The sequence below is a fragment of the Halichoerus grypus genome, chromosome 2 (assembly GCF_964656455.1).
Source record: "Halichoerus grypus chromosome 2, mHalGry1.hap1.1, whole genome shotgun sequence".
In the NCBI taxonomy this organism is placed as follows: domain Eukaryota; kingdom Metazoa; phylum Chordata; class Mammalia; order Carnivora; family Phocidae; genus Halichoerus; species Halichoerus grypus.
This window is the reverse complement of record NC_135713.1, coordinates 56,585,750-56,600,303: the sequence shown is the minus strand read 5'-3', so window position 1 is coordinate 56,600,303 and position 14,554 is coordinate 56,585,750. Positions and strand designations below refer to the sequence as shown.

General features: G+C 44.1%; 1 protein-coding gene across 17 annotated transcripts in view; it reads right to left on the bottom strand.

Annotated features, from left to right (window-relative positions):
• Positions 1-14,554, bottom strand: part of TENM2 (teneurin transmembrane protein 2) — a 1,202,741-nt gene that overhangs the window by 411,134 nt on the left and 777,053 nt on the right. The window contains exons 1-2 of one of the 17 annotated variants that reach the window (XM_078066835.1): positions 5,962-6,244; positions 5,350-5,432 (exon numbers count right to left, since the gene is read on the bottom strand). The exons of 14 other annotated variants lie outside the window; for them this stretch is intronic. In XM_078066835.1, coding sequence (XP_077922961.1) covers positions 5,350-5,365 — 16 coding nt within the window. In that variant the 5' untranslated portion in view covers positions 5,366-5,432; positions 5,962-6,244. Of the gene's footprint in view, positions 1-5,349; positions 5,433-5,961; positions 6,245-14,554 lie in introns of those variants that run through there. 2 more of the 17 variants (XM_078066836.1, XM_078066839.1) reach the window with 2 other exon arrangements.

Below are 14,554 nucleotides of genomic sequence, written 5' to 3'. Positions count from 1 at the left end.
TGACCCATCAGTCATTCAATCAATCATCCGTGTAGGAAGGACATTGAAACGCATAATGAAATACGTAATACAGAAAAACTCTTATTTAAATCAGAATGTGTGTCAGAAAAACTCTTATTTAAATCAGAATGTGTGTCAGAAAAACTCTTATTTAAAACAAAAACCTAACAACTTCTGCCTTCTGGCTTGGAGGTTGGTGATGGGAAATAGTCTCATTTGCATGTGTCAGGAAATCAATCTCTATATGATTGTCTTCCTTCAGCAGAGTGTGTCGGGATAGAGGGAAAGGCTAAGCACAGAGTTGACTGGCTTCTGTCCACCAGTGCATTGACAAAAGCACGGGCTTTGGGGGCAGAGGTGGAGGGTGCTGAGCTGCTCTGCATAAATACAGTGGGACAAACACTTGAATTTCTGGCCAGTCCCGGAGAGTTTCAGAGAGGAACTTTGCGGGGAGCTGGAGCCCCAAGTGGATAGATCTTTACTGACTTTTCTTCCTTGAACAGCAGAGACCGTGTAAGAAATAAGGAGGCCATCAGATACTTCAAGTTCTTTTTACCTCTGGCCTCGGAAACTCTTCCTTTTTCTCAAACTTTCAGTGAAGTCTGCTTGGCATCGAGGTTTTGGGTAGATGATTTTGTTTGCTGTCTTGTGATCTGATGTCTGCGCCTAAGAAGGGAAAGGGCCGAGTGCCGCAACTAGCTCAGTGTGAAGTGGAGAGAAAGGAATAGCACAGCGTTTGATGGGCTGTTAGACCATCAGGACTCGGTTCTTCGGAGCAGCATCTAGAAGTAAAGGTGAGGCTAAGGACAGAAGTCCAGAAAACACACAGAAGTTGGGGAACAGGGATTTGAGCGGATACTTTGGTCACATTTTTTTTTTTTTTTTTTTTTGGTCATCATTACCATTATTCCCACAGAGTTGAGAAGTATTAGCATCCACTCTTCAGACAGATAAATGAGGACAGTGAGAGCTCAGTCACTTCAGCAAATGGTAAATGGTAAATGCCCAGCACTCTGACTCAAAAGTGATCAGGCGGCCCTGGCCGATCCCAGCCTCCGGACGCCAGCCTGGTGCTTAACGAAGTGACAGTTGGGGAGGCAGAGCCCGTGGGAAGCCGGTTGGGTCCTGCTGACCGGTCTCTGCCAGAAGGTGCTGCCCACAGACTGCCATGGGTGGTAGCAACAGCCCTTCCCGGCCTGGGGCCCTGTGAGGGGCAAGCAGCGGCACGGCACTGAAGGTCTAGAAGATTACTGCCCGCCTCCCTTCCACCATCCCAAGTAAACACCAAGTGGGGCTGCCTTCTCAAAAGTAGGCCGGCGGAAGCCCCTAGGGCTTTCTACGAGAAGTGGAAACATCTCTGCTGTGACCATGGGGTACACAGTCACATTATTGGTGAGAAAATTAAAAAAATTAAAAATAAGGAGAAAAGACCCCCACACCATGTACCGCATCGGCCAAGCAAAAAGGCACTCGTTAGCCGTGACAGACTAATTGTGTGTGTCTTCATCTACCGAGTCGGCGTTTCAACCTGCATTTCTCTTCCCACCTCCAGAAGCTTTGACTCTATGAAGGAACCCAAACACACCTGCCATGATACAAGCACGCGCGCACCTGTACACGTAAGTGCAGATGTAAACAAAGGTAGGGCTTTAATACCTATTTCCAAAAGCAGCTTTTCAAGTGGGGGCACTTGAAAATTGCAAAATTGGGGGGAAATTTCTCTCCAAAGACAGTTTCTGTTGTGTAAAAGTGCCTCTAAAATCTTTTCAGGTTTAAAGCAAGTTAGCCAGAGGATGAAATCCCTTTACAGGGACCTGCTGTCCATTTGCAAAGGTTGCAAGCTAGCAGCCCCCAGGCTCCATCTGGGACCTTCGCATTTAATTGTTTGGTCCACACAGTGGCAGCCAGCACAAGGTTTTCTCGAAGTCAAATTAGACATGGAAATTGGAGCTCTCACATAAACCCGTGCGCTGCTTTTCTTTTCTTTTTTTTTTTGATGCCTGGCCCTTGCCATCTGCACATCCATGAACTGCCCAGCTGCCTCAGGCTTCCCATAGGATGGTGCAGACTGACGGTGTGGAAAGCCATTCACTGTGAGGGCTGTGCTAATCATTCTAGCGCAATCCTCTGCCTTCCTGTGTACTAACTAACGTTACTGGACTTGGCACCCGGAGTCAACCATTTTCTGGGCCCAGAAGGCTCTGCCCGCTGTCTTCCCGGGGAAACTTCCAGGCTCCTCTCTTGACCAAGAGCCTCTATGAAACCTTTCCTGACCTGCTGTCTGAAGACTAGCTGCCCTTTCCTCGGCACCCACCCGGTACCTGCGGCCACGGAAAGGCTCTCCTTCCTCAGTCCCCACAGCACCCACGACTATGCTTTACACGTTTTTGTTAGCACAACTTCCCCATTAGATAGGCGCTCCTCCAGGATGGGAATCATGTCTCATTTGCTTTTCCTTCCAGGGCCTGTCAGAGTCCTGGGCATATAGAGGGGGCTCAAAAGAGGCCTCTTGAAGTTAATAGAGTTGGTCATCAACCTCTACCCTCTCTGAGCCACACACAGGTCAGGATGGTGGTTAGAGAGGGGACACAGAGGCAATCGCGAGTGTGCTGGGCAGCTAGGTATGCCTCTGGGCTATAGGGACAGCACATGGGGTGAGCTTTGCTCAGACCTCCTCAGCTTGGGGCGGGGTGGGGAGCAGAAGCCAGGGGGTGCCATCCCAAGGCAGTTCAAGGTAAGCTGGATCCCACTGTGATGGATCTCAGTCCCGGACCCAAAGGCCCAGAGTCTGGAGGCAGTCCCAGGGAGTGGGGAATGAATAGGAGCCCCAACCGGGGGGCTTCACTACTCTCCCTAGCCCCACCCCAGAGGAAATAGGGCTCTCCAAAAGTCCAGGCCACTCTTTTGCACCCCCCTTCAAGAATGCAACCTATAAGAGAGTTAAAAAATATTCAACTAAATAAAGTATCGGCTGCTACTTAGGATGGAGTTAAAACAATTTTTTTAAAGGTTAAAAAAGCTACTTGCTCTTCAGGTCAGTAACTGTCATAACGATTTTTCTCTTGTCATATGCTCCTCTGAATTGCATTAATATGACATCTCTCTCTGAAGCATCTGGTCTTGGCCACTTCAAGGCACACAAGGAAACTGCACGTTCAGACTGAGTATATAATAACACCGAGAGGTGTTTGCACTCCTGCCATCACAAAACAAAACACTATGTTGTGTTTCATACAGCATCCAGAGATTGTGGAGGAGATAGTTCAAACGAATGGAGGCAGACTTTAGGGAGCTTTTGTTTTCCTGTGTGTGTGTGTGTGTGTGTGTGTGTATAAATGCATATGTGTGCACATATACATACATGTTTTAAGATTTGGTAATCACCTGCATTGCTCAGACATCAAGTCTTGTTTTCTGTCAGAAAGAGCTAAACATTTCAAGCATCAGATGCAAATCGAGCCCCACCAACCTGCAAAATATGGACAGAGATGTCGGGCATATCAATATTTCAGAAATACAAAAAGGGAAATTTTCCATCACAAGCCAAAGGCGTCTAGCACTATGAACCTCCAGCCACATTTTCCAGACTAAGAAAAAACCTGGCCAGCAACACAGACTGCCTCTCCTCATTGGTAATAATCTTCGTCAAACTGAGAGATTTACTTTTACTTGAATTTTTCCAAAGATCTCACTCTACTTTCTTGAATAGTTATTAAAAAATCCAAATGGGTTTAATAAAGTTGACCACCCAACACATGGTTCCGACATCCATTCTTTTCTTGTCCTGAAGATCCTTGTGCTTATTTTGTCAGAAGCACAAAAAGTAGAAATGCAATTCCATTTGTGCTGATGCTAAATGTTAATAGATTTGCCTAAATGCCTGCTAATAGTCCCCCTAAAATTAGCTAGACTAGTAGTGCATGCCTAATGTGGTGTTGTTTTTGTTATTTTACTTGTTTTGCTTTTCCTGCTTTTATCAGAGGGGAAAAAAAAGACCCCTAGAAAAAAGTATAGGTCCTCAGCTGTGAAACATTTCCAGTGTCATATGTGAATTCTGCAGAAAGAACATATATTCTGAAACTATCCCACATTTCTGACATTCTGTCATGAAGGTGACAAATCCTAGTACTCTAATGTTTCATTAAATTAAACATGAAATGTTTAATGTTTTGTTAAATTAAACATGAAGCCGTGACTTTGCACCCAAGAACCACAGCCTTCTATCAATTCCTCACATTCCTTCAGGTCACTTCTTAGGTTATAAAAACTGAGTTTTGTTTATCAGAAGTATTGTATTTCTCTCTGCAGTTAAAATGTACTTTCTTCTAATGCACTTATAAATAAAAACCAACAAGCAAACAGTTTTTTTTGGGGGGGCACTTAAAGTCTTTCTCAACTCAGGCTTACAGAGAATGGGTTATGGACAACCCCTTAGCTAAATCTCTCCTACAACTTTTTTCAAGTATTCGCAACCATGACTGAGAAGCTTCCAGAGAGCCGAGGTATTACATTTTTCATCAGGTCTCAAGCCCATTTCACAGATGCGCATGCTATTGCCTGAAGAATGGAAGGATTGCTAGAAAACCGTTGAGAGAGATCTTTCAGACTAAAGACACCTCAATCCCCTTTCCCTTTCCCATGATGACAGAAACTGGCAGGGGAAACAAGACAGAGCAACTCTGACCCAGGAAAGAAAGCATTTGCATAAGCAGAGAGGAGGATGTGGCCCTCTTGTGACTACGGAACACACATTTGGAAGGAACCCTTTAAAGTAGCAAGTAAACAAAATCTGGGGACTGTTGGGAGACGATGGAATGAGGCTGAGACAAAAAAAAAAAGGTGCCTCTTTTCCACCAGTTTAACCAGATAGCTAAAAGTTTGAGAGTTCTTAGTAATATGTGCAGAGGATCATACCACAGGCAAAATTTCCAAGTACTATTTTATAAAACATATTTAGATGATACTTTTTTTAAGTGCAAAGAAAAGCTAAAACAACTATGTAACAACTTAAAAGGGAAAAAAATACACACATTCCATGATGAAAGTGTCTGAGTATTTTTACATTTTTCTCATGATCTAAGTGGGTAAACGAGGTGTCCAAATGAGGTCTCCTTATTGTCAAACCAGCAAGAGCAGAAAGAACCATCCCCTAAGGGGCAAGCTGCACAGACCCTCCCAGTCCAACCAAACTTGTCACCAGTGCTTTCTCTGTATCAACACATCAACTCCTACCACTGGCCAAAGCTATACAACAGCCTGGATTTGCTAACAGGTCCTCGCTCAGAACACCCGCTTGAGAACCCCTCTCCCGGCTTGTCCCCAACCCGTAGGAAGATAATTGATACTTACCATTCTGAAGCTTCATGTCTGTGAGGCAAACTAAATAAATTAAACGGATCCTGCTTTAATCTTCTTTTCTAGACCCCAAATGCCTTAATCAAAAGGAAAAACAAAAAAACAAATGTTCCCTGAGGTCCTTCTCTAAACCACCGGAGTAAAAGCAAGGAATAGCTGACTTTTTCACTCAGTGCCCACAACCTGTCCCTTACCGTGAACAACAGAGAATTATTTCTAACATCCTTCTACACCCCCCACCCATCTTTTCCTTTACTTATATCGTTGGTGCCCCAGAACGGGCTTGAGTTACACTTTAAATCAAAATCTGGAAGACGCTTCAATTGGAAATTTGGCTTGGCAGACCTCCTGCAAAAATCCCACGTAAAGACACATTTGTTTCCCGCCTGCAAATGAACTGTGGCGTTTGTGGTCCCCCTTGTTCTCCCCAGTGCATACTTCGCCTTTAAATGAGCTTAAGCTGCAGGACTTCATTTGGGGTTAGCTGTCCCGCAAAGCTCATTTGGCTCTTACCATTAAGGCAAGAGGCTCTAAAAGGCTAGCAGGACGCTTTTAACAATGTTTGAGGGGCCAGTCATATCTTGTTAGCCACAGCTGCACACTTACCAGGCTCTCAGGGCCTCGACAGAGCTGTCCTAGTCCTTCTGGGATTAAGAAGGCAAAATGAAATTAACCAATCGTTAGCTGGAGCCGCCCGAGCTGCTCTAGATTCTCCTTCTCCAAAAACCCAGTGAGGCGCCTTCCTCCAAAGTGACTCCTCCATCCGCTTCTCCTGGCATACACAGCCCGCCAAGGCCCTGGCTGCACTTTCAAACTGCTACTCAATAAAAAGATTTTAAAGGCTGTGCCGGGAGCCGGGAGCTTCAGATCCCAGTTTGGCTTTTTCTCCATCAGCATTCCTCAGCAAGCCTGCACAAAGCGAGGTACGCTACATTATTTATGTCAGCTCTAGGCTCTGGAAAACACACACTGGCATCCTGATTACTAAGAATCCTCATGGATACAATTAAACCATTCCCACATATATTCCCCCCCCCCCCCGCCCTTCCCAGATTCAACCTCTTTCAGAGGAAAGAGGAGCACTTTGAGGCGTGTCCCAACTCATCTATTAGGACGGAGAGCACTGAAATATGGTCACGATGGCAAAAGAGCCAGGGGGAAGGACACTTTCCCTGGAGCAGACAGGCGACACTCCAGGGAGGAAAGTTCAGAGAACAGTTCAGGGAATGCCCTGCAAGTGGCCGCCCCTGGGTCGGGGGCACGGATATGGAAGCAGCCAAGTTCAGGCACTACAAAAAAAAAAACATTTTGATGAATTCATGGAAGATTGATTTAGAATGGGCTGTTAAGGGAAGTAAAGGCACATTTGGCAACACGACTAACCTTCCAAGCTGGATGCAGAGCAATCACGCTCACCCAACAAATGCTCCTTGGTGCCCCATCCAAGTCACAGCATTAGATGGGAAGACCACTGATTTTGCCAAGTAGAGCAATGACTCCGTCCCCAAGTCTCCGCTTCAGCAAAACGAACAATTCTCCAAGTCGCAGTCCACCATTTCCCTTCTTGTCAGTAGCTCGACGACACATTATGAGCCGGGCATGTTAGCCACAGGCAGAAAGAAGAGTACGCCAGTACAGCAAAGGAAGGATGAGCATAGGAACTTCCTCCTCTGTAGGAGTAGTGAGAAGGCTATGCATTTCCCCTGGTGTCTAGCTAGAAAGTCCCTGCTGGGCAGGCAGAGGTGACTTCACTTTGCAAAAGCCCCAGGCACCGCTTAATGAAACTACCTTTGGCAGGACCTCACAGTTAAGTCAGTTTATCTAGGCAAGAAGTCAGCTTGGGCAAAGTCAGTTGTCTCACACAAGGAGAAAAGAGCAACCTGCTTCTCTCCAAAGGCTTCCCTTGAATGTGCATTCCCATGTTTGCCAGGTTTTTCTTTTCTTTTTTTTTTTTAAGTGACTGTCATTTCCGATGGCTTAGTCCATCCCAACGGAGATACCTTGGATGGAAAATTGGTGTCTGAGATGGAAATTATGGGGAGCACACAGTGTCAGTAAAATAGAGCCCAAAGGGGACAAACCCACCCTTTGATACATACCGTCACAAAGCAATGGGGAATTTGCTACAGTGTGTGAAGAAGCAAAACATCCCTCAATGATGAACAGATGAGAGGTAGCATGAGAGCACACGTGCACACACACACACACACAGTCATACACCACACAATCATACAACAACCCAGGTGCCCAAAGATCTGATGCATGGAAAATCAAATACAAGTTGCCCTGTCAGATGATTTCAAAGTTGTAGTATTGGCTCCCCATACCCAAAATGCTGGGTCATCCAGTCCACTGACCCTTCAGGAGGCCTTGGACACATGTGGGCACAACCATGCTCTCAACTTGAGGTGGTTCCTCTCATTCCTGCCGCTAAGGAGTCCAACACACGTTGTAATATTTTCCTGGAAAGGGCTCAGAAGCAACTAACTAGAGTGACAAGAACAGAGATGATTCCTTGGGAGGAAGATCATTCCAGAATATAATTTATTCCTCTAATAACTAAGCAATAATCAACTTAGAGGCTGACTGAAGACTAGAAGTCTTAGCGAGGGTCCCCTGGGGACCCTCTTTTCACCCTCCAGAGCTACAAAGTGGGAAAGGCCTTAGGTTCTGTCAGTCCTCTGCTCACCTGTGACCTTGGACAAGCTGTTCAGCCTCCCTGAGCTTTGGTTTTCTTATCTGGAACCTATGGGTAATGAAACTTACTTCTAGAATTTTGAGGACTCAGTCAGAAATATAAGGTACTTAACTCAGTGCCTGGCACCTTGTGAGCTCATAATAAACCTTGGTTATTATGAATTTTCAAAAGATTATCAATCAAAGGCACAAAACTTACATTGGTTGGTTCACAGATGCCTGAACCCCATCTCGAAGTGCTCCCCGAGCACTCAGATCATTACTAACAATCTGTGCGCAAAATGCTGCAGTCATCATTATCATTTACCTTCAATAAACGTGTTCACAGTAGCTGCCCCATGACAGAGATCAATAAAAACTAAAGAGTATAAAAACAGAGTATTAAGAGGGGATTTGTTTTTTTAAAGGAAATTCCAACATTTTAAAAATCAACTGAACACCTTTCTGTTGATATTTTGATAGCCAGAAAGGGCTTGCTCTGCTTGAGATGGCGGGGGCGGGTTGGGGGGGAGGGCTGAAGTCACATCCTCCAGAATCCTCCATCTACTTAACTACACCCCTCCTTCCCCAAGCTATAAGCAACAGAGGTTGAGAGCCTCAATCTAACAGAAAACTAGCATCTTAATGAAAAAGGACAAGGCGGACCAGGGAGATTAAGGGACTCACTCAATTTCATGTTACCCAGCATAGCTTTGCTGGAATGCAGAGGTCTGACTGCCTTTCAAATGCTCCTTCATCCCCACAAAAGGCTAAAGGTAAAACCAATGGAACTCACAGCCAGTTTCTTTTTCACCATCCAATCCAGTCTCTTTGCTTTAATAATGTGCTTACAGGACTAATACCTTATGATGAACTTAGTTTTTTTTTTTTTTGTTTGTTTGTTTGGTTTTCAGAAAGGGATTACTTCAAATTTTAATTTTAAGTTTTCAATAAATAAGGTTCTACAGTTTTTGCTAAGCCATTTTATCATCTATAGGTTTTGCTAGAAGTTTCTAAATCTTTCAAATGAGAAAACAGTACTTCAAACTTCATAATTTATAAAGGCTGCATGTTATTAATATCTTTGAAAAAGAGTTTTGCCCACGAATCTCTTCTCTAATGATATAGTTAGCAAATAACTACGTCTTCCTTCTATATAAACAATCACAAGAGGTCTTGAACATGCAGTTATTTTTAAGTACAAATCACTTCTGCTTGCTTACATAAACAAGGGCTCCCCAGCTGATAAATCTTCAAAATAAATAGGTTCTACCACATGGCACTGCTGAGAAATACCCACACACATTGTGACAACATCTGATGAAAAGCTGGACTGCAAGAACATCAAGACTCTTTCTCAGGCAGAGTTTCAGACAACGTCATCTTTTGCTTTTTGTCAAACCACCTGAACAAAAATGCGGTATGTTGCATCATTTGCTGAAGCTATTTCTCCAGTTGAAACATGAATTATGAGTCCTTCTGAAACACCTCAGCCAACTCAAGTTGTAACATGGCCTGGCTTTATTCACTGTACAGATCACCACAGCTAATCGCTTTCCGATGCAAGTCATGCTTTTGCTTCATTAAGTTAACATTTCCCTTATTTTTCCCCTCCATGGTATGTACTAAATTAGCCAGCACTGAGTTGAACATTTCCTCTCATACCAGGTATACTTCATCTGAGGATAACTCTGACTTTGCTGGCCCCTTTGTACTTTTATAATATGTGGGTTTAGAATGCTAGTCTTACGACACAGGCTTTTCTCTGTCTCTGTAAATAATATGAAGATACTCTTGGTGGTCTTTAAATTCTATTTTTGCTTTTTTTTCCCCCCTGTGGAAGCTCAAACTCAATTCCTAATGATAAATATCCATAAATATGTACTGTTCAGACTACCTAAGAGGCCTACGTGTGTCTTGTTGGTAGAATTGAGAAACTATCATTGCTTCCAGAACAACACAAGGAATTGCCTAGGGCACCGACTTCCTGTTTCCAGAAGACAGACCAATTGTTTAAGCTATCTTCAAATTGGTGGTTTAAGAATTAAAGTGGCAGAGAAGATTCAGAAACTGTATGATCTTCATCTTAGTAACTTTCTTAAATGAAGCAAAAAAGCAGTTACCGTATTCTTTAAGATTACAGTTAAGCTCTTTAGGGAGAGGACTCATAATGTTTTGCTGTGTACAGAAGCTGATTGAGAAAGTTGGTTGATTCCACAACATTCCAAGTCTATGCATGGGCAAGAAGGCAAAGGCTTCTGGTACAGAGCCCAAAGAGGGAGAACTGGGATGGGATAGAATGTGGGCCTTGTTCCCTGCTCCAGAAGGAGATATCCCATATAACTTTTCCTGGGATCATTTATGATGCTGTGGCTCTATGTCCTTTTCCAGACTGAGTCACCTGTGAAGGTAAGGTTTCCCTAGTGTTTTAGCAACTACTATCTAACCCAACTCTCTCTTTCTGAGCTACTATACATCAAAGGCAAAACCAAAATAAATTACTTTTACCTTTACTTCAATGTAGATTCAAAGGGTTTTAATGGGACTAACATGGTCATATAGTCCAAAACCCTTATAATATAGGTGAGGAAAAAGATCGAGGAGAATACATTTTTTTTTTCCTCAGGTCATCAGGACTATGTCATAGGCCCTGTGACATTAGGACTATGGATCTGGGAAGACAACCCTGGCACATAAATTCCTTTTTTTATATGGATTTATTATTTTCTGGTCCTTCTCTTTCTCCTACACCAACCATCCCCCACTTTCCCACCCTTTGCCATACCTGAGAAAAGATCATGGTCAACGTTTTCTTATTCTGTGATTTCCTGTTGCCAGGGACGAAGTTTAAATCCAGGCAATATTCTAAAGAAGGCTTTGTAGGATTTTCAAATGCCCATTGTGAACAGTACCACAGCTCTAGGAGCAGTCATTCCCCCATAGTGTTCACAGCTGGAGACTGGCCTCTTATTTTGACTTGCGAACGAAATCCAAACTTTTGGTCAGACAGAACTAGATTTGAATCTCCTAGCTGTTGAATATCTCTAACTTTAGCCCCCGGCAAATACACCAGGGAGAATAATGGTACTCGGTTCCCCTAGCTCTCCTGAAGTTTACTGTGCTGTGGCTGGCTGAAACTGAAGACTCAGTAGCTAGGCACGACTATCATCATTTTTCTATCATGGGCTCAGACACATCCTAAGAGTTACGAATTCTCTTCTTGCACCTGTGAACCCAGGACATAGCCCACTCATTTGGAGGACTCCCTCTCCGAACGGCCTGTCTCCCGAGTGACCTGCAATATCCTGTCTTACATCATTTCATTGTGAGGAGGGTTGATATGATACATCCAACTGAGGTACCATGAACATGCAATTTTCTGCTTAAAACCACAAGGAAAACAGGACTTCTGATAACTAGGGAATTGTGATTCAAATCCTGTTGAGTCACAGGGAATCAGTTATGGTCTGTCTCTGCCTGGGGACATAGGCATATCGATCCAAGCTCATCACCACTGGCCAGGGAAGGGCAGCGCTGGCCCTGACTCTCCTATTAATTAGATAGGTGGGGAATTTCCCTAGATCAGCATTTCCCAAGTGTGAGTCATTTTCCTACTGCCTCCCAGACTTGTGCTCTATCCAGTCCTTCCCCGAAACTATGGCAGCCACCATTCCATCCAGCCCTCAGCTCTTTACTCATTTAGTAAGTCCATTTGGAGAAAAATACTGTTTCCAACTTTACCTCATCCTAGCTAATAATATCTATGAAATCGCAGCTTAGAAGTGTTAGCTATATATAACCACAACTCTGTGTGTGTGTGTATACATATACACACACACAATTTCTAATATGTATTACAATAAATAGATCAATATTACATTTTCGAAGAGGTGCCCCTTGAGGATGTCTTGCATATTTGCACCACTCTTAAATGGCCCCCACATTACACTCAAACGTGTGTTTGGAAATAATGTCCAAGATGAAATGTTATTCTTTTTCTTTTGAACCAGCAAAGTCTCTACTTTGTGCCCTTTTTCTCTTCAGAATGCAGTGCTGCCGAGTGAAATGTCACCAGGAAAAGAAATGCTCTAAAAATGAAGTTTGATTATGTCCTATAGCACAGGCAGAAAACTCAGAGAAGAGCCCACATGCTACTTTTCATCCTGGGAACTGATGCTTGAATGTGTTAAAATGCTATTTATTTTCCAACAGGCTTCTTGGGCTTGGCACCATGTAAATCCAAAGTGTTTGTAGAGGTTCCCTTGGGGACAAAGGGAAAATCATCTGTATAGATCAAATGTGTATTAGCTGCATTAGCAATTGGTCCCTGGAGACCTGATAAAGACCTTTATAGACAGATTTCACTGCACAGTTTTTTAAGAGCTTTCATTGAACTAGCCTTGGGTATCGTGGGTTTGGGGCTTCCTTCCCATCCTCAGTTGTCAGAAGAGAAAGATGGAGAATGAGAAGCCGGGAGGAGAAGCACTTCCTTCATTATAGGCGAATCTCAATACCACAGCCACGCTCCCTTCCCCCATCAATATTTCATGGTCTCAGCATCATAAGAAAATGTATCTGTTGCCTTCTTGCATTGTAATGTGTAGGATGGTGGAAGTATTATTACAGCGCAGGTTCAAGAATTTAAAAATTCATCACCTTCTCAATTTAGAAAGCTGATATGTGGTTAGAACTTAGGAAGGCTCTACAGGCCTGAAATGACCAAGGGGGCCAGAGCCCTGCTCCTGGGAAATCTGTGGAGTGAGTGGGGGCCGACAGTTGGCTGGCGGGGGGGTTGCAACTGCTGTTGCTCAGGCTGCAGACTCAGCCAGTGAGGTAGAGACCGCAGATCTCTGGCTTATGATCAGTTGAAGATTCGTTTCATACCATGGCACTGTTTGAAAGAAGAGAGAGAGAAAATGCTGCCCCACTTGTAAGCTCAGCAGCAAAATGCCAGTTTGGAACAGGTGTGTATTCTCCCTGCTCTTTCACCACCCTTTCCACCACAGCACAGTGATTCCCAGGGCTTTGCTCAGTTCCGCATATGTGTTTGCGTGGTGTGTTACCGTATAACTGGTCAACTCTCTAGTAAAGCCCCTCTCAGAACCCTGGACAATTACATAATATTCCTCCATCCTCTGAAGGCCTTCCAAGTCATTAAGCTAGGTTGGTTTGACTCCTTTCCTTTCACTACTGGACACATTTCGGAGACTTACACTATCTTAGATCTTCAGGCTCATTCCCACTAACTGGGGTGCACGCCGCATTCTTCAGGATGCAGTGCCCAACCCTTGCTCATCAAGAAATGGGAGGCACTGACCATAGCAAGGCTGGCAAGGAAAATCAGTTATTTTCCAGGGCAGGAAGCAAACCTTTGTCTTTCCAGCACCTGGTTTACACAAACACGAAGGAGAGTTTAACCTGCAGCAACATGGTTAGGGAAGAAACGAGTATCACTTTCTAACCTGACACATATTAGCTCATCATCTCATCCCCGGTGGCCTACCCTTCCTGCAGCGGGAAGTCTTGGGGACATCATCACCAGTCTGGGTGCCCACCCAGACACCTCAGTGTGGCTCACACATTACTGTTGCCTCTCTGTCCCCCTCCCCACCACTGCCTTTCTCCTTTGCCCTGTCATTCAGTCATGCTTTGGCCATCAAAGATAGGCATCTCTCAGCAAGATGGTTTTCCTTGACCTGTAAGTATGAGACACAGATGGCCTCACACACCAGCCTAGTGGGAAGGCAGGTAGCAGTTAATGTGATTTCCAGCCAACTGTCCAGGGGTCGTGATTCCCACAGACATAGACACCTCGTGGGATACACTCAGGTTGCTGCTTGAAGAAGGCGACACTTTCTAAGAAATCCTAGAGCATTAGATTTGATACAGAAGCATTATGTTTTCATGAGCAGGATTCACCAATAAATAAAAATCTTGATTCCTTTCATTTTTAATCAACAAATGGAATGTCTGGATGTCTGATCCCCAAGAGCTCCACACAAATGCCCCAGGCAGGGGAGGAGGTTTCAAGGGATGCCTACAGGGCAAACTTGCACTGCTCTTCCTTCAACAGGGACAGAAGCAATTCTGGATCTTAGGGTGATTTTTCTAATACCGAAATCTGAACATCATCCCTACTTACAAATTCTCCACTGGTTCCATCACTTATAGGACAAAGCCTTCATTCTGTTCTAGTATCTTCAGCTCTTTCCCCACCACCTGCCTTTTGTTTAATGCTGCCGGAGGAATACCCTATGTCCTGGATGATATCTTATGGCACACTTCAAGCCTTTATAGATGAAGGTTTCTCTATTTAGCAAGGGTTTTCTTTCATTCCCGTATTTCTTCAAAATAGGATATAATTCCTATACTTCCTTTAAAACCAATTCAGACACCACCTTTCAGGGGATTTTCATGTCCTTTGTGCTCCAGGCATCACAGTCTAACCTTTCCATTAAATGAGTTGTCCCTTGTAAAGCACTTAGAACTGTGACTGGCACATAGTAGGGGCTCAATTTTAAAA